This window comes from Hyperolius riggenbachi, chromosome 3, assembly GCF_040937935.1.
Source record: "Hyperolius riggenbachi isolate aHypRig1 chromosome 3, aHypRig1.pri, whole genome shotgun sequence".
In the NCBI taxonomy this organism is placed as follows: domain Eukaryota; kingdom Metazoa; phylum Chordata; class Amphibia; order Anura; family Hyperoliidae; genus Hyperolius; species Hyperolius riggenbachi.
The window spans coordinates 89635679-89661627 of NC_090648.1; the positions used below are offsets into that span (position 1 = coordinate 89635679).

Consider the following 25949-nt stretch of genomic DNA (forward strand, 5'->3'; position numbering starts at 1 on the left):
GTTTATAAACAAACTTTTTAAAACTGTTTTTAACCACTTTTAATGCGGCGGGGAGCGGCGAAATTGTGACAGAAGGGAATAGGAGATGTCCCCTAACGCACTGGTATGTTTACTTTTGTGCGATTTTAACAATACAGATTCTCTTTAAAGCAGACCTGAAACAAAAAAAAAAAACGTATGATATGATGAATTGTATGGATAATGAATATAACATTAGTAGTATTAGAAGTAAAGAGTCTCACATTTTTATTTTCAATTATATAGCTTTTTTTTTATTACATTGTATCATTCTTCATATTTGCAGTTTAGTAACCACATTATGCCTTTTAAGCTATAAAACAAAGCAGAGCTAATGACCCTTTGAACTTTCCTGCAGTAAGGCCTAGTGCACACCAAAAACCGCTAGCAGATCCGTAAAATGCTAGCGGTTTTTGAATCGGTTTTTCTTATTACTATGAAGCATTTTGCTAGAGTTTTCCGGTTTTGTGTAGCGTTTTTTACTTAAAGTGAAGCGTTTTTGGTAGCGTTTTTGTGTAGCAGATTTCATATATTGTTACAGTAAAGCTGTTACTGAACAGCTACTGTAACAAAAACGCCTGGAAAACCGCTCTGATCTGGCGTTTTATCAAGCGTTTTGCGGTTTTCCTATACTTAACATTGGAGGCAGAAACGCCTCCAAAATCCAAAAAATGATGCGGCCCGGGAGTTTGCGTTTTAGCTAAAACCGACCCGCTCTGGTGTGCACCAGCCCATTGAAATACATTACCCATGCGTTATCTCAGCCGCAAGCGTTCCTAAAAATGCAACCGAACTGCTCTGGTGTGCACCAGCAAACCTTATCTTAAGCTGTCTCTCATTGTTTCTTGGCTGGACAGGTCCAGGGAACAGATCCAGGGAAAACAAAACTTACCTGGGCCTTCCTCCAGCCCCCGGCAGCCTATCTGTCCCACGCTGCAGCTCCGGTGTCCCGGGATCCCCTCCGTTGCAGATGCCGACCTCGCCAGGTCAGCATCTTCTGCGCCTGTGCGAGCATGCGGGTTTGAAAATAAAAATGGACACTTATCTGGACTTCTACCGGCCCCCTGCAGCTGTAATGTCCCACGCCGTCCTCCACGCCGCCGGTCCCTGTCTAATTACGATTCTAATAAGACTGAGGCTGCGCATGCTCAATCTCGCGAGCGTCATTGGGAGCTTACTGCGCAGACGCAGTACAATAAAACTTCGTACTGCGCCTGCGCAGTAAGCTCCCGATGCTCCCGGGAGTGCACACTATTTGTCTTGTTAGACAAATATCAGACCGGGACCGGCGGCGGGGACAGCTGCAGGGGGCCGGTAGAAGCCCCAGGTAAGCGTCCGTTTTTATTTTCAACCCCACCAAAGAACCCCTTTAAGCACTTTAGAAAACAGGACTGTATTCGATCCAGTGGGTCGGAGAGCTCAGAGAAGCACTTTTGCATAGATAACAACTGAAGTTTTTTTTAACTCTTCCTGTACTGGAAAACAACATAAGACTTTTTTCTTTGCTACTAATGTTCTATTTCTTAGCTGTTCTACAACTACAGATCATTATCTCATAAGCTTATTTTCGCTTCAGGTTTGCTTTAAAAGTAGGAACATATTTTGTATTCAAGTAAAGCTTCTAGAAATCTCTAAAATCAAATGGGGAACTATTTGTATTTATTGAAGTGTGTCCTAGTTACGCGATCTGTTTCCTGTGCAATTATCTCAGTTGATCTTGTGTGGGTTCGCACATCCCGGTCACCTCACACTTTTCACAGTGGGGGATTTTTTCTCTGCTTCAAATGACCTTTTAAAGTGGGTCTAGGAATTGAAATAAGAACACAGAAATGTGTTTTGTGCACCTTATGGGGAGGCCAGTAAAGTAATCAAGGGCAGCTCAAACAAACAATGTTCTTGGCTTAAAGAGGAACTGTAGTGAAAATAAGATTATTGAATAAAATCTCATCAACTGTCTTTTTCTTTTTTATAAATGCTTTATTTAAGTTGACAGTTGTACATGAGAAAAATCAGCACACAGTAAACACTTATAGCATACTAGTAGACCTAAGCTCGTTAATATAACAGACTCTAGGTCTGTCTCACAACCCCCCTCCCCTCCAGGCCCTGTGACCGCATGTGGGCGCGCCCGCCCTCACACAAGCCCACCGCACGCTTGCACATGTTCGCCCGCACACACACCTGTCCGGCCCCCTGGCCCCGTCCTTATCCTTTCCCAACAGCTGGCCGTGCTGCACATGCGCAGTAGTGCAAACGCAGGGGACGCAGAGACACTTGAAGATTATTATATAGGACTAGATATAAGCCGGCCAGTTTAAAAATAGGTGCTAGGGCTCGCTTGCAACCCCCCTCACCCCTTTCTATCGAACCGCCCACCTCATGCCGATGCGACATGCGCACACACAACCGCGCTACCCGATGCACACATACCCGCTCCCTGCACCCATCCTCTTGTGCATCCCATGTCCCCCCACGTGCCGCACATGCACGCTGGGCTAAGCACACGGACACAGGGACACTGGAGGACTCAGAGACACAGGTATTATACAGGATAATCATTTGTGATGATACATCAATAATTGGAATGCAGGCCAAATGGAACATAAGAGCTCATGAAAACATAGCAGAAAGTGCCAATTAAAGCGCAAAGAGGAAATATCAGGATTATAATATGCATCAAATACATCATAAAGCCCTATAAAATGTAGATTTTTGCCATAAGGTTTAGCCCTTGGTTGCTCATACCAAGTAAAAGACAGATCATGTACAAATTATGAGGTTTTCAACTGGTCAACACGTTATATAGGGTAACATATTAACTTTTAACTTAGAACCTATAGGTCTATGAGTTCATTCTCGGGTGCATCTCCAATCTGTGCAATTATATGCAATCAATATCAAGGATATTTAACTATGTCTGTTGTTATTCACTGGAGAGTATCTGCTTAAATTCATCCGAGTATGTATACCAGCCAAAGAGTCCAGATCTTAAGAGAATTTCTTGGATTTCCCCTGAACAGAATATACCGTGTTCGCCAGGTCATGGATCTAATCCAGCTCCCTCAGCTAAAATGGGTTCCCGAGTGGGTCCCCTATGCCCCAAGGAGCAGGGTTTTCGAACTGTCTTTTTCTCATAGAAGATTATGTCATCTCTTAAGGGAAAACAGCTGTGAGAGGAACAAAAACTATGGTTGCCCATTTGCATGGTATAGTTGTGAGTATGAAAACTGTAGGCTGTATTTATTATTAAAACTACTCTCCGTTCAGGGATTAAGGTAACCTATAGTAAAGTTATGGGCCTCGATTCATAAAGCATTACCTCATGCGGTAATGCTGAAAACAGCCGACTTTCCCGACCACTTAGCAAAGTGTCAATTCATAAAGGCTGTTACTGCATGAGAAGCTGACATTACCGACCAGGGAGATAAATTACCGACTTGGCTGTAGTTACCGCCAACACATGTCAGTAAATTGTCAGCAAATGCCAATTCATAAAGCCTTCAACAAGCGGTAAGCCTGGTGGTAGTTACCGACACCTCTAGTGAGGCGTTAACAAGTTACCAACAGCTCTGATGAATACAAAGTGCAGAGAGCCGAAGTCTGTTTGAGTCATCAGTGGAGAGAGCCAGAGAGCTGTCTGTGTGAGTCATTTGAGCAGGCAGGGAAAGACTGTGTGACTCATTTGTCTGAGTCATCAGTGGAGAGAGCCAGAGAGCCATCTGTGTGAGTCATTTGAGCAGGCAGGAAAAGACTGTGTGAGTCATCTGTCTGAGTAATCTGTGGAGAGAGCCAGAGAGCCGTCTGTGTGAGTCATTTGGGCAGGCAGGGAAAGACTGTATGAGTCATCTGTCTGAGTCATTTGTGCAGAGAGCCGTCTATGCGAGTCATTTCTGCAGGGCAAAGAGAGAACCGAGACACTGCTCTACTCTACCGCTCAATGGGCTGCGGTAATTTACCGACCTCCAAGGGCAGCTGGGGAAATCTTTATGAATTAGCACACAGACCAGGAAAATACTGAGTGCGGTATTTTCCTGACAAGATTTTTTTATCACACTGCTTTTTATTAATCGAGGCCATAGTGTGGGTTGTACTGGTGGCTTCAGAGCTGGGAAAGGTCACAGACATGACTACCTCATCGCAGGTTGCTGAACCCATGACAGTCCTTGAAGGTTCATAAATCACACTGAGAAGTTAACTAAATATTGAGACTTTAAGGCCTCTTGCACACTGCATGCATTTCCGATTCAGATTCCGCTTTTTAATCGGGTTTTACATCCGATTCAGATTCAGATTTTTAATCTTTACTGCATGCTACGTTTTTTGATCCGTTTTTCTGTTGAATGTATTTAGGGAAAATCGGAATTGAAAATCGGAATCGGAATTAGAATCGGAAAACGGATTTGCAGTGTGCAGGGAGCCTTAGGGTAACAGTGAAGTTGATGCACAAGCCAGTATTATGCTGTAATACATGTTTTTACACACAGATTACAGATCAACTTCAAATTATTATACATAATTAAGTCAGTAGGAGGAAGCATATGGATGTTCCAGAGTCCTCCCCAATCCTCTGCAACCCCCTCCTCCGCTTCTGGCCGCGACCCTCTTAATCTTTACAGCATACGTGAGCAGGTGTGAGAGGGTTTGCACCTGTGCAGTAGCATGGAGCCGCTCATGCTTGATGCAAAATACTCCTGCGCAAGCAGTTCCGTGTTACTGCGCAGGTCATACTTTTCGCCTGCTCAGTGCGGCTGCACTTGTACATGGAGGGGAGCGCTGCCTAATGCAATCTTTGACTTTGATCCTGAAGATTGTTTAGTGGGCCTTGGGGCAACGCAGGCCAGGGAGGCCTCTAGACCACAGGTGTCAAATTCAAGGCCCGCGGGCTGGATGTGGCCCTCCTCGCCATTTTATGTGGCCCCCAAGAGCTTAAAATGTAAGCGTGGCATTAAAGAACAACAGCACACTGCCTTCCCATTTAGAGGAGAACATCCCCCCCCACATAGCAGAGTAGTGTAATATTTACCTGCACCAGCGATGCGTCATGTCTCTTCTGTACTTCCCAGCAGCAGCACACTCGATGCTTCCATACCTCCTTCTACCAATCACGTGACATGCCTCAGGAGCCTGTAGGTATGCAGCATAGAGCATGTGGCTGTCAGGAAGATCAATGAAGATCTGAAGCAACACTCGAGCAGGTAAATATTAGTGATAATTGTAATTAGCTAATTACGATTCCGTAAATTTCCATGTACATTTTTGCAATCACACGTATACGTAATTTCAATTTGTAAATTCAATTGATTTCACATAGTCATTCGTAATTTCGAGTAAAATTTCACATAATCTTCATGTAATTTCATGCCGACTTGGTGGGAGTGAATAGCAAAGCCCCCATATGTGCTATTGCTACCAAAATTGTTACATATGTTAAAATTTGCCGATGACACCACCATTGTTGGCCTCGTCACCAAGGACAACATCCAGGACTACCAGCAGCAGGTGGAGAGACTATGCCACTGGTGCAAGAGGAACAGTCTGGTGCTAAACACGGCCAAAACCATTGAGCTAATAATTGACTTTCGGAAGTCTGCTCCCACCTCGCCCCCCATCTACATCGATGGCACTGAGGTTTCCAGAGTGCCCTGCGCTCACCTTCTGGGTACCACCATCTCCAGCGATCTCAGTTGGAGGGTCAACATCACGTCAACCCAGCGGAAAGCCCAGCAGAGACTCTTCTTCCTCCACCAACTGCGGAAGTTCGGCATGGCACAGGAGATTCTAACAAGTTTCTACTCTGCCACCATTGAATCGATCCTCTGCTTCGGCATCTTGGTCTGGTATGTGGGAGCCACCGCCAGCGACAGGCACAAACTACAGAGGGTCATCAGGTCGGCGGAGAGGATCATTGGGAGACCTCTCCCCTCACTTGACCTCCTGTATAATGCAAGAATGCGTGCCAGGGCACCGAAGATCGCAAGTAACCCCTCAAACCCTGGCCACTGCTTCTTCACCCCACTTCCATTGGGCCGGAGACTCCGGGCCATCCCGACCAAGACCACCAGACACAGGAACTCCTTCTTCCCTATGGCCGTTAGCCTCCTGAACTCCCTTAACATTCTCCCACCCCCTATCAGCGCCCCTATAGTTCAACATTTCCAGTACTTACTACACTATATTGGGCTCTCGGTGTCCCATTTATGTATAGTGTTTATTTAGCTACCATCAATTATTTAGTAAAATATATAACTATACAAATCAGATGTATTCTTTCAACCCACACTATACAACAAGCATTCATGCCTCTGGGGCCATTGGTGTTGTGTTTTTGTGTCCACTTCAGTCTTGATTTAACCAAATGGGAACCGACGTAGTTTGAATCTACGTCCAGCATGTGGTGCTGTCACTCTGACTGGAGGTAGATACAATGTCCACGAAAACAAAGCATCCCGACGCGATTGTGCACACCCGAGAGGGGAAATTCGGCATATGACAGCTGACATCTCTCCTCAGTGATCAGGAGTCATCGCGTATAGTTCCTGATCATGTGATTACTATGATCGCTGGTGGATAGTGATCACTAAGAGAGCTGCGGCGGAGGGGGGGGGGGAGAAGAAGAGGATCCACTCGCCTTCCTGCCTTTCCCACGCCGATCGGCGCTCCCCTCTGCTCTAGCCGGCATATCCACTTTGTGACGTCATCAAGCCGCGACCCGGAACGGAGCAGCGGTACGAGCGGTGATGCCGGCGTGAGCGGAGGGGTCCACATCGGCTCATGGCTGGAGCCTGGGAGGTAAGTAATGGCTGTGGACTACAGGGGGGACACCTGGCTACTAAAGGGACACCATGCCAAGCTAGCCCTAACCCCTAAGAGGGATCCGGCTGCCTGACCCCGCCCCCCCAACGCACCCCCTCGAATGCAAACTTAAAATGAACCTCCGGACTAAAAATCTACTCAGCAGAACTGAAAAGGCTTGGTGTTTCTTTAACAGTTTCACAGCATCAGAACTTTGTTTCTCTTACCAAAGCATCATTTTTAGCTAAGCTCCACCCATCAAAGAAAAAAAGCCCGGGCTTTTTTTCCCTGATGCTGTGCAGAGCATGATGGGATTTCCTATGTTATTCACGTTGCCTAGCAACTGGGAGAGGTGCTCAGGACACAGGACAGTTGGAACTGTGTCTCATGATCCCTTTCACCTCCTTTCAACCAAAAAGATGGCTGCCATCATGAAAGCAAACATTTGCCTGTTCTTTTAAAACAGTGTGGGTTAGAGATTATATTACCTGTCTATTTTAATTAACATAACTAATGTAACTTAATGACAGTATGTTTGTTAAGGCTGGAGTTCCTCTTTAAGGGGGGTTAGGCAGCCGGTCCCGAAAGGGTTAAGTCCTGATGAAAACGTGAAAGCTGCGGGCTGCTGTGGTGACTAATTGACAAGAAACTATTTTTCTTTGTTAAAAGTATTAATAACCGCACTGGCTATATTTTCTCTCGCTTGCGTACCTTCACTGGTGAGCTGTGGTTTAAAGGGGGAAAACATTGCAGAAACCAGAAAAGAAAGAGGAAGATGTACTGAGGTGTTTAAGTGCTGCCTACAGAGTTGGGGGCAGCTTCTGTAAATAACGATCTGTGGGGACTTTCTCTCACTCCGTGGGTGTGTTTGGCTCTGCTCTGCTACACTCTGGTGGGAAGGAGTGTGTGAGGTGTCATTACTTGTATAATTTGAAAAGGAGTGCAAACAAGGACATATTGAAGAGGCTAACTGTTGTGTGGACAGGGTGTTTTCTTTGTGAAATATGGGAGGCATGAGACAGGAATGAAGTGCAGGGATGATGTGAGATAATACAATAAGAGCATATCCTGTGAATAGTTGTATATTCAGTGGTCTGCAATGTGTGGACTGTTTATGTGGTATGGACAGAGTGGACAGCATTGTGTATAGAGAGTATAGCGGAGAAAAAGGTATGTGGTATTAAGACTTGCTTTTCTTTCCAGGTATGTGCAGAGAATTTTACAAAGTGTTGAGTTTACGGTGCTCTGCCGAGTAACTAAGTGTGGATATTTAATAGGTATCTAAGTTTACTAACGTATAGAATTCATAAATAGAAATCCAGTTTCTACAGTGATTGTACACAGAAGTCAGTAGAAAGCTGGACATACTAATAATTGTGATATTTCACATAAATACCGTATTTTTAAATATCAGGAGAGCAGGATGGTTTATAACGTACTGCCGGTTTTGATAGATTAGAGGGATCCTAAGTGTTGATGTTTTGATGTTGACATGTGTATAGACAGATAAGCAGCATTGCTTTATGGGGTGTTTTTATGGTGCAGAGAACCTTGATAGCGTAGACAGGTCTCTATAGTAGTGTCCTCAAGAAAAGTAGGTATATAACCTGGCAAGAGTGCAGACAGTTTGGTAGAGTGTTTTTTGTTTGTTTTGGTTTTTTTTATAAACAGACTCTTTAAAATAGTGTTTGTATTTAATAGACTGTGAGCAGTAAAATGCTAATTATAATGCTGTGTACAGTACTGATATAATACAGATAGGTTCATAGAGTGCTGAGTCCTGTACAATTTACATTGGCAGAGTGAATGTTCAGGCTATTTCTGGCATCCATGCTTGTGACCATATTTTAAAGGCATTTGTATTGACCTGAAGAAGCGGGCTGAGCCCCGTGAAACGCGTTGTCCTTTTAATCGTGCTAAATAAATCATTTAATATTTCTACATTTACCCTGTGGTTTGGGTTCTTTCATCTGGAGTGATTAAGACACCTCCCTACCCCTTATTATTTTCTGATTCATTGCATTACCCATTTTTGGGGTGCCTCCATACTATACATTACATCTCCATTGACCTTCTGGGTGTGGTGATATCTACAACCAAGAGGGACCAACCAGGAGTGTGACCATCTAGTACCAGTAAGACCTGGAATACCGAGCGGGGATGGTTATTTCTCCGTAGGCGATATACGCTGGTTGCAGGGACTGTAACCGACCTTTGTGAGTATAAATCCTCTTATACTACAATCTAACATCTAATACGCCACAATACTGCTCCATCTGACTCCTGGTTTCTCCTTGTCATACAGGTGACCGTGGTATCTCCACAGTGATCTACTACAACGCTCACACAGAATGCAGAATTTGTATTCCAGATCCAAGAACAACATGAACAAAGGTAATTATGTTGAAGGTCTGGATATTGTAGCCTCTCCAGCTACTCTCGCTTCCAGGCCAATAAAGTCAGTGTCTGTCTTTGCTCAGCAGGCAGCTTTACAGAGGATGCTGATGATGATGTGGGTGATTATGAGAATGTGAGCGACATAAGCAGAGGACCAGCTGTACCGGCCCGAGAGAGGAAGATCCACAATGCAGACATGAAGGAAGACCTGAAACTAAAATGTAATTCTTATTCTAGTTGTTGCTGCTATTGTTCTATTGTTTATTGACAATCCTACTAAAGCCCAATTCCTGGATTATAGTATGAAGTGGGGTTAGGTTTGTTATTGTTTTATTGCATTCTGTGTGCCTGTAGAAAAGAATCAGGACTTGCTTGCAATGCATGCGCTGCAATTCAATCTTTGGAGCACATGCGGTTTGTCAATGTAAAGTTGTAATATAAATTGTTGTATGTTGTTTCCAAGTTGCAAACACACTGCTTGCTGCATTTTTGTGGGATTGTGTTTCAACTCCATTCAGTAAGGCTGTGTTCACACCGTGGTGTTGCCGTGTGTTGGGCCAGATATTATACAGTAATTGCATTGCTAACGTGATACAATTATATCATAATGGAAGTTCACATGGGCATGTTAGAGGTGCGGTACGATGGATCTGTCGGGCATAGCGGTCATGCATGCAGTGCGTTACTGCATAATGAGGTTGATTCACAAAACCGTGATATGACATATAGCACACCTTATCAAAGATAGCATGCCTTATCAGAGTTGCATAGCGAGCACTACGAACGTATGTCTGCTAATTGGCAATGGCACTCGTCCTGCCCTGAGCCCCTGCGGATTTGTAGTGCTCGCTATGCTAGTGAATCAACCCTCATGCAAGAGCTAATGAGATGCATGATACATTTCTTTTGTAATTGTAATCAGGAACTGTAATTTTGCCATTTCACCATTTTTGCCGTTTTGTGTAATAGTGTGCCAAATTTAGCAGTTAATTCAAAGCCCCCACACATGCCATTGTTGCCAAAATTGCTACCTATGCTACGGAGAACAGTGGGAACAAGTTAAGGAGAATAGTGGGCACAAGTCAAAAAAAGAATTTTCAAAAAGACTTAGTAGTTTTTGAGAAAATGGATTTTAAAAATGCATAGGGAAAAATGTTTTTTTTTTAAACTCAGAAAAATGTCCTTAACATATTGTAGGTAGCAATTTTGGTGACAATGGCATGTATGGGGGCTTTGCTATTACATGAAAATTATGCGAAAAGGAAAAAATTACGGTTCCTGATTTTTAAATAACACCAGCTATAAAGGTGTATTGAGGATGCTGGAAGGTGGAGCAAATAAATAATACTGTATATGTGGCATAATTAAAGGTCTTCACCTTTCAATTAACCTTTTCTCCTAAGTTTTCCCCTAGGTGATATTTACTCACCTCATCAATAAAATGCCTTTTAAGTTACCAGCAAGAAAGAAAATACTCAGAATAATTTTGACAGTATTTTTTCACCTACCTTTTTCAATTGCAGAATGCTGAAAAGTTATTTTAACCATTTCAGCCTGCGGGTATTTTTCACCTTATGGACGAGAGCAATTTTCCTCTTTCAACGCTCCTCCCTTTCATTCCTCAATAACTTTATCACTACTCATCACAAAGAAATGATCTATACCCTGTTTTTTCCACCACCAATTAGGCTTTCTTTGGGTGGTACATTATGTTAAGAATTATTTTATTCTAAATGCATTTTAACTAGAATAATTAAGAAAAAAATGGAAAAATCATTATTTTGCAGTTTTCGGCCACTATAGTTGTAAAATACCACATGCTACCATAATTAAAATCCATACATTTTATTGGCCCATTTGTCCCAGTTATTGCAACGTTAAAATTATATCCCTAGTATAATGTATGGTGACAATATTTTATTTGGAAATAAAGGTACATTTTTTTAGTTTTACATCCATCGCTAATTTTTAGCCCATACATTTATAATAATATGCCCTCTTGACATACATATTCATTTTTTTAAATCTCTAAAGTCAGTAGGTGTAATTTTACTATGTGGCCACAAGATTTTCCCGCTGAGCAATCCTATGAAAAACAATATGTTGCTACATTGTAACTAGGGAAGTGACGCAGGCTTCAATAAAAGCCTTCATCACCGGTGGCTTGCGGGGAGATTAAGGAATGGGAACTTTATTCCCATTCATAAATCTAATGATCGGCGGCGGAAAGCAGCGGCGAAAGGAAGCGCGCTAAGAGAAAACTTATGAGAAACAGGCCCTTGGAGTGTATGCAATAAACTGCATTCAGCAATATTATTTGCGTAAAGTCTTACGGTACGATGAATAGAGCATAATACATTGCTTGTAATATATTGCGGTAAGACTTTACACACATAATTCTGCTTGATGAAGTTTATTACAATGCATTTCTCTATGTACAGAGATTTTCTTTTTTTTTTCCCCACTTGAAGAAAAAAAATGTGATCAACTGATTATTTTATTGAACTAAAAATTAAAGCAAACCTAAATCCAAAATAAACCTATGAGATAACGAATTGTATGTGTAGTACAAATAAGAAATAGAACATTAAATTGAACTTTAGCAGCAAAGAAAAGAGTCTCATATTGTTTTCCAGTACAGGAAGAGTAAAAAAAAACTTCAGTTATTATCTATGCAAAATACTGCAGCTTCTCTGGTCTTCAACCATTGAAGACAGTTCTGTTTTCTGAAGCACTGAAACAGCCAAGAAACAGTGAGAGACAGATTAAGATAAGGTTTTACTGCAAGAAAGTTCAAAGGGGCATTCATTTTTGCTTTGTTTTATAGTTTAAAAGACAGAGTGTGGTTTATTAACTGCATGTAGAGTAAATGTGACAGACTGATGCTATGTTACAAAAAAAAACAAAAAACAACTAAATAACTGAAATTAAAATATGAGATTATTTTCTTTGCTACTAATGTTCTATTCGTTATCCATACTACACATACAATTCGTTATATCATAAGTTGTTTTTTTTTCGCTTCAGGTTTGCTTTGTTACCTGTCCTAAAAAACAAACAAAAGTCAGATACTCACCTAAGGAGAGGAAAGGCTCTGGTCCTAATGAGCCTTCCCTCTCCTCTCCTGGTGCCCTCCGTGCAGCTCAGGATCCTCCGTTCAAATCCCCTGCCGCAGGGGACTTCGGAAGTCTTTGGTAGCTGAGTCCTCCCGTAGACGGCTCCATACTGCGCATGCGTGATTACGCAAAAGAGGGCGCTCGAGCATGCGCAGTTTTGGGCGGCCCGTCTTTGGGAGCCCGAGTGCTCCCGAAGACTTCCGAAACCTCCCTTCGGCGGCGGAAGTGGCAGTATTTGGTCGAATGCTGCTACGGTGGATCATGAGCGGGACCGGGCAGCGGGAGAGGAGAGGGAAGTCTCATTAGGACTCAGAGCCTTCCCTCTCTTTTCAGGTGAGTATCTGACTTTTTTTTTTTTTTTTTAGGACGGGTAGCATTGACTTTACATGGAATTTTAAAAAATTACTCCTGTAGGTCACCGTAATGGAATTAAATGACTGCTTTAGTTTTTCTTGTGATTCCTTTAAAAATGACTAATTGATCTAAGACAACTGTATTATTAGAATCTATTCATGTGTGGCCAGGATTAGATATGTAACACGGACAGCAAGTGTCATTGACTGAAGGTGAAATGCAGGGAACATAAACACCAGGATCCTGCATATGGTGACTTCGCCTTTAGGGCGATGATATATGGACAGAGGAGAGATTTATAGTTGTAGGAGAGATTTATAGCAGCTACAAATCTCGAGCTCATTTGCTGCTTATGTTAAATGAAACTATCAGTTATTTTAGTTATTTTCAAACACTATTTTGTTAGAATTTGCTGAGAAGGGAACCCGAGCTGAGAGGGATGTGGAGGCTGACATGTTTATTTCTATTTAAATAATGCAGATTACCAGGCTGTCCTGCTAATCCTCTGTCTGTAATACTTAACCACTTAAGGATCGCAATCCTAAACCCCCCTAGTGCCATTTTTTTACTAACTAGGCCACTGCAGCTTTAAAGCCCAATCTACATGATACGATTCTTTGTGCGATTCGATGACGATTCTATTTATGATCCAATTAAATCTAACATGTCCGATCGGGATTTGATTTAATTCAATTCAATTTGCCATTGCAAAACAATGGCAAATCGAACTGAATCGAATAGAATCCCGATCGGACATGTCGGATTTAATCGGATCGTAAATAGAATCGTAATCGAATTGCACAAAGAATCATATCGTGTACATGGGGCTTAAGGCCTTGCTGCAGGGCCGTACAATCTAGCACACAAGTGATTCTCTCCCCCCTCCCTTTTCTGCCCACCAACAGAGCTTTCTGTTGGTGGGCTATGATCGCTCTCAGGATATTTTTTTTTTAAATAAATATACTGGTTTTTTTTTAAATAAATAATACTATTTTTTTTATAATTTTACTGTAACCCCACCCTCCCTCCCCCCACTAGCCGAAGACAGGGATCGGCTGTCATAGGCTTTAGTGTATCGTTCCTGCGTGTCTCAGAGGAACAGCCTGTACAGTGCTGCCGTAGATCGCAGTGCTGTACTATGTAAATAGACTGAGTTTTTTGCCGTCTAACAGTCCCCTAGCAGCAATCGGAGCTCTGTCATTCAAGTGGGCATGCGCGCGCAATCCCCGCCCCTAGGACTTCACACCAATCGGCGTGGAGCGGTCGTCAACAGGTTCAAGCCAGTGTTTCTCGTCTTCATGACTCCCCAACAGTGTATGTTTTGCAAGCAATCTCACCTATGTAGAGGTGGGGTATGTAGTTTCTCAGCTGCATGGAATCCATCTAGCTCAAACACTAATTACCCCGCCTGTGCATAGTTGAGGTTGCAGAGACTGCATTGCTGTTTAAAGGGAACCCGAGGTGAGAGGGATATGGAGGCTGCCATATTTATTTCCTTGTTAACAATGCCAGTTGCCTGGGTGCCCTGTTGATCTTTTGCCATAAGTGTCTGAGTCAAAACCTTGGAACAAGCTTATGGCTAATCCTGTAAAACCTGAGTTAGCTGAGTCAGAGTGCATAATCTGTTGCATGCTTGTTCAGGGTCTATGGTTTAAAGTATAAGGAACACAGGATCAAAAAGACTGCAAGGCAATCTGCATTGTTTAAAAGGTAATAAACATGACATCCTTCATATTCCTCTCACCTCGGGTTCCCTTTGAGGTACCCCCACCCCACCCATGCCTTAGACTCTGCCCACCTTCACCTAACAATAACTGTGGCCCCCACATACGCCTAACACTAATGTAACCTTATACCTACACCTAACACTTCCCCTATACTTACACCTTACACTAACTCCCACCACCTATGTCTAACACTAACACTCCCACAACCACATATACCTAATACTAACCTCTCCTATACCAACACCTAACACTATCCTCCCCGCTTACCTACACCTAACATTATCCTCCCTTATACCTACACCTAACATTATCCTCCCTTATACCTACATCTAACATTATCCTCCCTTATACCTACATCTAACATTATCCTCCCTTATACCTACGCTTAACACTACTCTCCCCTATACCAACACCTAACACTAACCTCCCCCCTTACCTAAACATAACACTATCCTCCCCATTACCTACACCTAACATTATCCTTCCTTATACCTATGCATAACACTACCCTCTCCTATACCAACATCTAACACTATCCTCCCCCCTTACCTACACCTAACATTATCCTCCCTTATACCTACACCTAACATTATCCTTCCTTATACCTACGCTTCACACTACTCTCCCCTATACCAACACCTAACACTAACCTCCCCCCTTACCTAAACCTAACACTATCCTCCCCCTTACCTACACCTAACATTATCCTTCCTTATACCTATGCTTAACACTACCCTCTCCTATACCTACACCTAACACTATTCTCCCCTTTTACCTACACCTAACACTATCCTCCCCTCTTACCTACACCTAACACTATTCTTCCCTTTTACCTACACCTAACACTATCCCCCCTTACCTACACCTAACACTATCCTCCTTTATACCTACCCCTAACACTACCCTCCCCCTTTCCTACGTCTAACAGTAACCTCCCCTATACCTACACCTATCCTCCCTCCTCACCTACCTCAAATAAACTTACCCCATACCTACGCCTAACACTATCCTCCTTTTTTCCCTACACCTAACATTAATGTCCCCCATACCTACACCTAACACTAACCTCCCCTATACTTACATCTAACTCTATCCTCCCTCCTTGCCTAGACCTAACATTAACGTCTCCCATACCTACGCCTAACACTACCTTCCACTATACCTACACCTACCACTATTCTCCCCACTAAACTACACCTAACATTAATGCCCCCCATACCTACATCTAACACTAACCTCCCCTATACCTACATCTAAGTCTATCCTCCCTTCTTCCCTACACATAACACTAACCTCCCCTATACCTACATCTAACTCTTTTTTTTCATTATAAACATTTTTTTTATTTTGTAGTTGGAATAGCATAACAGCATAATGTAGCATTACATTAAATCATATTAGAACAGTACAATAGAGTATTATAACATCATAACGTGCAGTACGGTACAGCAGAAGAGTGTAGTTCAGTATATTATAGTACATAGATCATTTATCAGCAGTTAGTAAATTAGAGTGAGTCATCAGTTACAGATAAACAATAACATCTCAAAAATGTATGATTTATATATAAACTGTGTTGTAGTATAATTAGAGTCTGCGTAATGGGAGAGTCAATGAGTGTTGTACTCTTCGCCATGGCATTTACAGGACCTAATAGGTAGCCAAAGCGAGGGTTGTCCTTAGAGAAGAAATTGGGGAACGTCTGGTGTAACCAGAAGGCCAGCATGGGCCACCACCAGAGTGTATAATTGTGTCACTGTTGAGATGATTTACTTGAAAGATATTGTTCTATGTTGAGGACGTTCTTTGTCATGATATAACCGCACCTTACTTCTTAGCTGAGGTATCCTAACTTAGCTAAACTAAACTAAACTAAAGAAAAAGAAAATAGAGAGCTTAACGTGCTCTAATATTCAAATATTTGACTGTAGTTGAATGGTTGGGTTTCAGTTGTGTTTTGGTAGTCTATTTCTTCAATGGAAGTGGGTCAGAGACTTTTAGTTAATGATGCTGTAGAGTGTGAGGTGGAGGGTCTAAAAATATTTTGCCTTGAGAAGGGGGTGAGATTAACACCAAGCTAAGGGAAAGTTAAAGTTGGGGTGTTTAAGACCCAATCTGGATCTGATTTTCTGTTCCATATTGAGGTTATATTTAGTAATGGCTAAGAGTTGTTGAGGTGATAATTCTTCTTGGGACTTCCAATTGGTAGTTATCAGGTATAGTGCGCTGAGGATCAAGTGATATATTGGGGGTTGTATTTCCCAGGGGGTGTTGTCTGGGTAGATTAGTAGTAATGCCAGTTCTGGCCCTAGGTTGAACGTAGGAGTGTAAATTTTACGGATGTAGGACTCAACGGATGACCAAAGACTTGAAACAATAGGACACTCCCAGAACATATGTATATATGTACCTGTGCTGTTCTTACATTTCCAGCAAGTTGTTGAGATCTGGGGGGAAAATGAAGCAATTTGTCTAGGGGTCCTGTACCATTTATATAGTATTTTCTTGGAGAGTTCCCAGTGGGAGTTACATCGAGATATTTTAGTAACAGTTTTGTTGGCTGCCACTAATTTCGGTACTGAGATGGTGGTATTTAGGTCTAGAGACCAGATTGTGGCGTATTTTTGTAAAGGAGAAGGGCTATCGTGGGTAGGGGTTTTATACCAAACCGAGATGCCCCCTTTGTAGTTGCCAGTGAAATTAAGCATGGCAAGTATGCTTGCATGGATATACGGAGGGGATATTTTTTTTTATTTTATTAAGTGGAAGATTCTATGGTAGGTATATAACTGGGAATAGGGTAATTTGTATTGTTTGTGTAGTTCCTTGAATGATTTGATTTGGGAGTCCTTGAAGAGGTCATTAAGAAGAAGGATACCTGAGTTTTCCCAAGATTTCAAATTAAGGTCTTTAGTAAAGTGTTCGAGGGCTGAGATAAAGGTTGGGAGTTGGACTGCATGTTTCTGTGGGGGAGGGTGTTTGTTGAAGTTTTCCCAGGATTTTAGGGAGGCTAATATGGAGGGGAATGGTGTTGTAGGGAGTTTAGCTCCCATACTGATGCTGGTAAGTAGAGTTCTAAGGTTTGTTTTTAGGAGGTGGGAGTCTAGTTGTACCCATGGTTTGGGTGATTGAGGATTCCACCATTGTCTTACCATCTCTAAGTTGGCGGCATGGTAATATTTCTCTATGTTGGGGAGACCCATACCTCCTAGCTGTTTTGGTAAGGTCATTGTTTGATAAGATGTGCGGACTTTTTTCCCCTGCCAGATGAAGGTATTTATACACTTCCTAATATCGGAGAACCATGAGCTAGGAATCATGATCTGTAAAGTGCGTAGAGAATAAAGGATCTTAGGTAGTAAGAAAAGTTTGAACGCTGCTATGCGACCAGACCATGACATCCAATGATTGGACATGGATAGACATTCTTTTTTTTATGTCTGTGAGTAGGGGGACCATATTATATTTAAATAGGTCTGCTGAGTGGCGGGATAGCTGAATACCTAAGTAAGTTACTGCCCCATCTGCCCATGGGAATGTGTAGGAAGTCTTTAAATGAGCTTCCATTTTGGTGGGGATATTGAGGCCTAGTATATAGGATTTGGATTGATTTAATTTATACATGGAGACATCTGAAAAATGTTGAATTTCCTTCATGAGGTTAGGAATGGAGCTTAATGGTTCTGTTAAGAGCAGGGCTACGTCGTCAGCAAACATACTGATTAGATGTTTAGACTCATTGATAGAGATGCCAGATATTGATGGATTTGATCGAATTTTTTGTGCCAGTGTCTCCATGATTAAAACGAAAATGACTGGCGAGAGGGGGCAACCCTGGCGTGTTCCATTGGTGATACGAAAGGGTTTTGACAGGAAGCCAGCTGCATTGACCCTGGCAGATGGGGTAGTATATAATGCCATAATGGCAGATAAAATTTGACCTGTGAAGCCAAATTTGATCAGGGTGGCTTTAAGAAATTGCCAGTGTACTCTGTCGAACGCCTTCTCTGCGTCTAGGGTAAGTAGCAGAGAAGGCGTTCGACTAATCTGGACATGTTTCAAAATGGTTACCATGCGTCTTGTGGCATCTGAGGCTTGTCTGCCGGTGGTAAAGCCAACCTGATCTTGTGATAGTAAATCTGGGGAGAATTTCATTAGCCTGTTAGCTATAAGTTTGGCGTAGATTTTTATATCTGCGTTCAACAGAGAAATTGGTCTATAGTTTGTTGTCAGGGTATGATCTTTTCCTGGTTTGGGGATTACCGTGATATTTGCCTGTAAGTATTCTTCTGGAATGGGGGTGGAAGTGGCAAAATCATTAAAAAGATCGGTCAGGAGAGGGGAGAGAGTGGAATTGAGAGTCATGAAAAACTCATTCCCAAACCCGTCTGGGCCTGGGGCCTTGTTGTGCTTAAGAGCTTTTATTGCTGCTGAGATTTCTGTTGTTTGGAATGGGGAATTGAGTTGTTCCAGTTGTTGGTTGGAGAGCGAAGGTAGTTCAATTGATTTTAAGAATGATGAGATGGTTTCTTCTGTGGGTTGAGTTAGTGATTTATCTGATTGTAAATTATATAGGTTTGAGTAATAATCGCAGAATGCGTCTGCGATTAATTTGGGGTTAGTGATTGTCTGGTTAGAGTTTGGATGTTTTATTGTGTGAATTTTAGATTTGATCTGCTTATGCTTTATGAGGTTTGCTAAGAAGGAACCTGCTTTATTGCTCTGCGCATAAAAGTTTAATTTCATTTTCTGACATAGAAAATCGTATTTAGATTGTAGTAAGATGCTAAGTTCTTGTCGCAGGTGAAAAAGTTCTCTCTCTAGATCTCTAGTGGGGGTTTGTTTATGGCTCTTCTCCCTAATCTTAATCTGTTCCAATAAGAGATTGTATTTTTCCATTCTTTCTTTTTTTTGGCGTGATCCTTGTCTTATTAACATACCTCTGGCATAGGCTTTTAGTGAGGACCAAACTGTGGGAACTCCCATATTAGGGGTACGGTTAAAAAGAATGAATTCTCGCACATCTTTATCGAGTTTTTTGAGAAAAAGGGTGTCTGTAAGTAAGGAAGTGTTTAATCTCCATAGCGGGGGTTTTTTTTCTGTGATGTTGTCGTCAATTTCTATGTGTATAGGGGCATGGTCAGTCCAAGATTGTACACTGATGGAAGAGTCCAGAACTTTTTGCAAGAGGATTTTATCTGTGAGAAAAAAATCGATTCTGGAATATGATTTATGAACATTTGAAAAGAAAGAATAATAGCGGGCTGTGGGGTTAAGTACTCGCCATGGATCATGAAGATCATGCCAATGTAATTGTTTATCAATGGTAATTTTTTGGCGAAGGGATTTGGAGGAGGAGTCTGAGATTGTGGGGCAAGCATTAAAGTCTCCCCCGATTAGTAATCTGCCTTGCTGAATTGATTTTGTCCTTGCAAAAAGTTTCTGGTGGTAGGATTTCTGTGCATTATTGGGGCCATAAACTGCCACTAACGTGAGGGTTTCATCATTCACTTTACCAATAAAAATTATGTATCTCCCTTCAGGGTCCTGGAAAACCTCTATGGGTATCACTTTGAGATCTCTGTGGAATGCTATCATAACACCTCTTTTTTTTTTTATAAAGGTACTGTGATAGGTCAATGGGAATAATTTGTTGGTACACAGGTGTGTGTCTTTTGCCAGTAGATGTGTCTCCTGGGCGAAAGCAATTTGGGTTTTGTGTTTAATGATCTCATTCCACAGAAGATGTCTTTTAAAAGGGGAATTCAGGCCACGAACATTAATGGAGGAAATCTTTAACGGCATGTCAGGATAGAATCAGCGTTTAAAAGTAGTGTTAATCTCAGACAAGCATACCATGTAGTTGGAACGGGAATGATATAATTGTACCTGTTAGGAAGAAATAGGTTAGTTAACACAATTTGCCAAGAATAATTAGAAATGGGTTTAGAGTACCCATAAATTAACTTCAGGTGGGTAGTGAACAGAAGATTTGTGCTTATAGAAAAAGAAAGCAAAAAATAAATCATAGGCCCTACCAGGTCCATGAATGTGGGAGTAGGGGATTGTAGATTTCCCCTGTCACTAGTGTGGGGGAGAAAACCCCAAAGAAAGCGCAGTAAAGAGGTACTGAGTAGGATCAGAGTTCGATGTCCTACAATGTGGGGGAGGGCAGGTATATACCTGAATAGTCTCATAGGTCTTGATATGAGAAAAAAGAACCAAAGTTAGCCAGGGGAGAACAGGGTCCGGCTTATGGTGGGACTGTCTGCCAATCCTGATGGATCTTGGAGGAAACAGGATTCTTTGATGGGATAGGAGAGTCTTCTTGCAGCTGTATTTTCAGCGTTTTCAGCAGATTGCGGCCTGCATTCATATTAGGAATAGAGTATTGTTGATCCCTTATTGAAAAGAGTATTTTTGTGGGGAAACCCCATTTATATGGAACATTTGCTGCCCTCAGAGCTGTTGTAATTGGTTTTAACTCTTTGCGGAGATGCAGGGTTTGTTGGGAGAGATCTGCAAAGACTTTGATTTTATCAAAGGGCTCCGGAAGGGAGCCTTTTTTACGGATATAAAACAGCAGATTGTCTTTAACATGATAGCAGAGGTAGCGTACAATGACATCACGCGGGATATGTGCCGCTAAATGAGCGGGTTTGGGGAGACGATGAGCTCTATCGATAATTAATTCAGTGTCTGTGGCATCAGGCAGGGTGGCTTTAGTTATGTTTTGGATAAAGGTCCTCAAGTCATTTGTAGAAATATTTTCTGGAATTCCTCTAAATTTAATATTATTTCTCCTTGATCTGTCCTCAAGGTCTGCGGATTTTGTTTTAAGCCATTTTATGTCACTGGAGTGGGCATCAGAGACATCTACCATAGTGTTGTGTTCTCTGACTAGATCTGAGACTGTGTGCTCCACTTCGTCCACTCTGTCTCCTAGGGCATTTAAATCATTGTGGACGGAGGAGGTTATGGCAGAGATGTCTATTAATAAGGAGGATCTGAAAGATGTGAGGATCTCCTTAATGAACGCCTGAGAGGCTGTTTGTTCTGATGCTGGGAAGTCATCAAATGAGGCCATAGCCTGCAAGTTTGGGGAAGGGCTGCGTGATAGTGAGCTTACCGCTTCTCCTGCAGTGTTCTCTTCCAGTCGTGGCTTTGTTCTGGCTGGGCTGCTTGTCGGGGATATGTTCTGCAAGTCTTGCAGCTGGGTTCTTGCTGTGCTGGACGCCCTTGCACCGTTGTTTGTGAGCTCTGGAGCGGCTTCTCCTAGCGAGGCGGCGCCATCTTGGGTCGCTCGTGCGGGCCTTTGTGCTTTCTGCCCGAAGTAGTCTGTAAGCTTTTGCGGCTTCAGCGCTGTTAATTTGCGCTTCTTTACCTTGTCCAGCTCTGTCTCCATCTCTTCTGGCTGGCGGGAGGTATTAGAGGCGGATTGGGCCATGCTTTGTGCCGATTTAGGTAAGCCGGAGCCGGAGCAGCTCTTTCACGCGTCCGTCCTGTCTCTCGTCGCGGCCACGCCCCTACCTACATCTAACTCTATCCTCCCGTCTTCCCTACACCTAACACTAACCTCCCATAACACTATCCTCCCTGCTTACCCAGACCTAACATTAACGTCTCCCATACCTATGCCTAACAATACCTTCCACTATACCTACACCTAACACTATCCTTCCCTGTTACCTACACCTAACATTATATTCCCCCTTACCTACGCCTAACACTACCCTCCCTCACCTACTGTATGCCTAACCAGGAGATAATTTATCCATGTTTTCTTATGTTCAACATGAGAAAACAACTTGCAAACAAATTCACCTTATAAACAAACTCCCGGCATGTAAACTGTTTGTAAGTTGGGGACAGCCTGTTCCTTTCTCCATTATTTTCCAGACTAAGCTAAGCTTTTCTGATAAATAAAACAACTCAAATCTAAAATAACTAAATATTAAAACTTGTCACACTCTGTAATTATTAATGACCTGTGTTGATTTTTGTTTTTTTAATGTTTTTTTTTCAGGCCTTGCTAAACCCGAGTTGTCAAGCGATGTTAGGAAACACAGTAATGTAAATCAAGGTGAGCATTTCGTCTGCATAGTATAGATCTGGAACTTGTACATGTATAACTATAATTGTCCCAAAAATCCAACGTAGGCAAACTGGTTACCATCTTGGCCATGTGTAAGCGTAATTGTCTCTTACATATGTAGAAAAAAAGATAGGCCAACAACTTTTTTTTAGGTAACCACCTGTATTATTAGGCTATTTCTGCAATTGCACAGGCACTCCCAACAGCCTTTCTAATACGAGGCAAAACAATTCCTGACTGTAGGGCTATGTCTATGCACAGGCTTCCCAGCAATTGGAGAAATTGGGAGACCAAAAACCATATCCTCAATGGTGCGCCACAACACCAATAATATAACCATATAAATACAAGGATATATAGTAGAGTGGTCAACTCTCTCCTGGTCCATCTTGCCTGTGTGCTGTGTCCCATGTTAGTCTAAGTGGTGTTTCCTGGCTTGATTTTGTCCAGATGGTACCTGTCCCAATTTTTGTCCTGTATATTACAGATTAAAATTGTTTGTGAAGGCCTGAAGCAGGTTGCTCCGAAACAAGTCAACGTTGTCGCTTTTTTAAACAATTGCATATTTCAACATATGTTTTTAGTACTTGATAATGGGATGTTGTTTGCAAAGATGAATTCGCTTGAAGATTTGTGAACTCTGTTTTTAGAAAATAACTTTTTGATACATTAAAATGTAAGATCATCTTGAAACTTCTATGTCTCTTCAAAAATATTTTTTTTACTATATATCCTTGTATTTATATGGATAGGCACAGGCTTCCCAGGCAAGGAGAACCACTTAGGGTTCAGGGTACAGTTTTGTTGGTGAAAGGTATCATGCATCTTTAAAAATAAGTAAACAAACAAACAAACAAACACAGAACATTTATATCGCGCTTTTCTCCTTGCGGACTCAAAGCGCCAGAGCTGCAGCCACTAGGGCGCGCTCTATAGGCAGTAGCAGTGTTAGGGAGACTTGCCTAAGGTCTCCTACTGAATAGGTGCAGGCTTACTGAACAGGCAGAGCCGAGATTCGAACCCTGGTCTCCCATGTCAGAGGCAGAGCCCTTAACCATTACACTATCCAGCCATATAAATATATATATATATGGGCCCCTGCCATGAAGTCACCATGGGAGAGGTGGTGCATTAAAGTATTACTGGAGCATATCAAAAGAATGGAGAATCTTACCCAATTTATGCATGATAAAGAAGAGCAGTTTAACCGCACATGGGCCCCGTGGCATGAATACGAGGAAACAGATGAGTTTGTGGAATATACTCGCACCCAAAGGCCTATACAAAATTCTTAAACCTGAAACTCTGGGGTTGATACACATGGACATTGGGATGTACTCAGATGAGAAGCTCCATTTGCTCTGTTTCCCCTCCCCCCCCCTCTCCTGCTTCCCACTTTATACAAGGGGTTTACCTTTTGTGCATCTTATCTAGTCTTTCCGGGGTCTCGAGTTTACACTCCTACTCTTATTCTTGCTCTTTATTTTCTTCTATACCTTCTTCTTTCTTCTTCTATCTTCTTTTTCAAGATACCTTCTCTTAGGTTAATAGTGTTAGATGTTTCTATGTTCTTGGAAGCTTTGGGTTGGAGGGACACGGTCTCTCCTACTACCCGCCAGGTTAAAATATTACACCGTATAGCAGGAACCCCGAAGCAGTATTACCTCTATTTGCTGGTTGGGCCCGGGTGTATGTTCCCATAGGGCCCTGGGCCCACCCTAGCTTTAATTCCCCCATATCGGGGGCTTCGGATGGGGATGTCACTCTTGCACACATGGGTGCAGCCATGTGGTTCAGTGAATTGTTGGCGTAGATTTTATTATTCCTTATACCTGGTTCGTCTCATTTGGTTTTATCATATGCGTGTTATGTGTGCATACTATGCTGTGAACTTCCTCAGGTCAGCACTGACGGCTGACCTGTGCCTATGTGTATTTTGATGCCATGCATAGTATGGTATTTCTCCTGTTTTGTTCCCTATTTCTGTATTATGTTCTTTAATGTGTTAAAAATACTTTAAATAAAGAATCTTTAAAAAAAAAAGTATTACTGGAGGGGCACAGTTTGTACTTACACCCCTGTTGGCCAAGCATGCATGTTTACTCTCAGTAAAGTGGAAAAAGGCAAGAAAAAGGAGATAAGACAACACTTCAGAGATCACTTCTGGAGATCCGTTTTCAATCATTTTTATTGGAAATTAAACATATACATCATTTGACGTATCTTACAAAACAAAATGCTTTTTTACATAATAACATTCTTATCTTGTTAAAACAATAAACAAAACCTGTACATAGATAGATCTATTAAGGCAATTTTATGCATAAAGCAGAGGTTATTAACATAATGTTTGCTTATTTTACTAATTTAGTAATAGTTTCCACAATGGCTATTATTCATAAAGGAGCTGTCGGTAAGGGGAATCAATGCGGGAAAACACCACCGCCGGTATTTTAGACTTCTGGGTGGGCATTCATAAAGAAGTATCCATGTGCGGAAGCAGTGCGGAAATTCCCCGAACTAGGCTGGCGGTAGGCAGGCGGTAGGCTTGCGGAGACACGGAAGCAGCCGAGTTGATACACTTCTCCGTGTTCCGCTTTGCTGCAGCTGCCTGGGAGGTCTGTGTGTCTCCATTCACTTACATTGTTATCGCCACATCTGAGGGAGCGGTACTTCCCGACCTCACACTGCTTGCGGTGATCTTTATGAATTAACATTTTGCTACATTTGTTCCGATAATCACCGCACAAGGCGGAGATTTATCACTCTGCTCGGTAGTGTCATTTTTCCATGCGGAAAGAGCCTTTATGAATGCTGACTTTGCTGAGTGTTCGGTAAAGTCAGCTGTTTTAAGCATTTCCGCATGCGAAAATGCTTTATGAATGATAGCCAATATGTGTGAATGTGCACAAATACGCATTAATGCATATAAGTCATTCGACCAAATCTCGTATAATAATACGCATAAATACTTATAAATGCGTACAAATATGCTTATATGTACGCATAGAATGCGTATAAGAAGCCGCATAAAAATGCCTACAAACCGCATCTGAACGCGTATAAAACGCGTAAAATCACACTCAAACCGCTTAAAAAAACGCATCCAAAATGCGAAAAAAACGCAGTCAAACGCACATTAAACGCGCGTAAAACGCAACAACACTGACAAAAAGCACGTAAAAACGCGCATAAACACATAAAACACTCAACATACACACATTTTCACTTCTGGAGATCCAAACCATAAAAAAGATTTCCCAAGCAGTGGCCATTGTGCGTGGCTTTGTTGACCTATGATGGTTTCTCTATTTAACAATACACAGTTAAGGGGCCCATACACTGGTCGATTTCAGCCATCGAACGATCAGTAGATTCTATGGAATCGATCGATCGGAAATTGATTCTATCAAATCTATCAATCGATCAATTTGCGGCCAATTTCGATCT

General features: G+C 42.1%; 1 protein-coding gene across 1 annotated transcript in view; it reads left to right on the forward strand.

Moving 5' to 3' along the window:
* Positions 1 to 8527: 8527 nt before the first annotated feature.
* The window catches only part of LOC137561039 (CD209 antigen-like protein D), a 47742-nt gene continuing 30320 nt past the window's right edge, over positions 8528 to 25949 (forward strand). The window contains exons 1-4 of the mRNA XM_068272260.1: positions 8528 to 9026; positions 9116 to 9204; positions 9291 to 9428; positions 22431 to 22487. Coding sequence (XP_068128361.1) covers positions 9162 to 9204; positions 9291 to 9428; positions 22431 to 22487 — 238 coding nt within the window. The 5' untranslated portion in view covers positions 8528 to 9026; positions 9116 to 9161. The remainder of the gene's footprint in view (positions 9027 to 9115; positions 9205 to 9290; positions 9429 to 22430; positions 22488 to 25949) is intronic.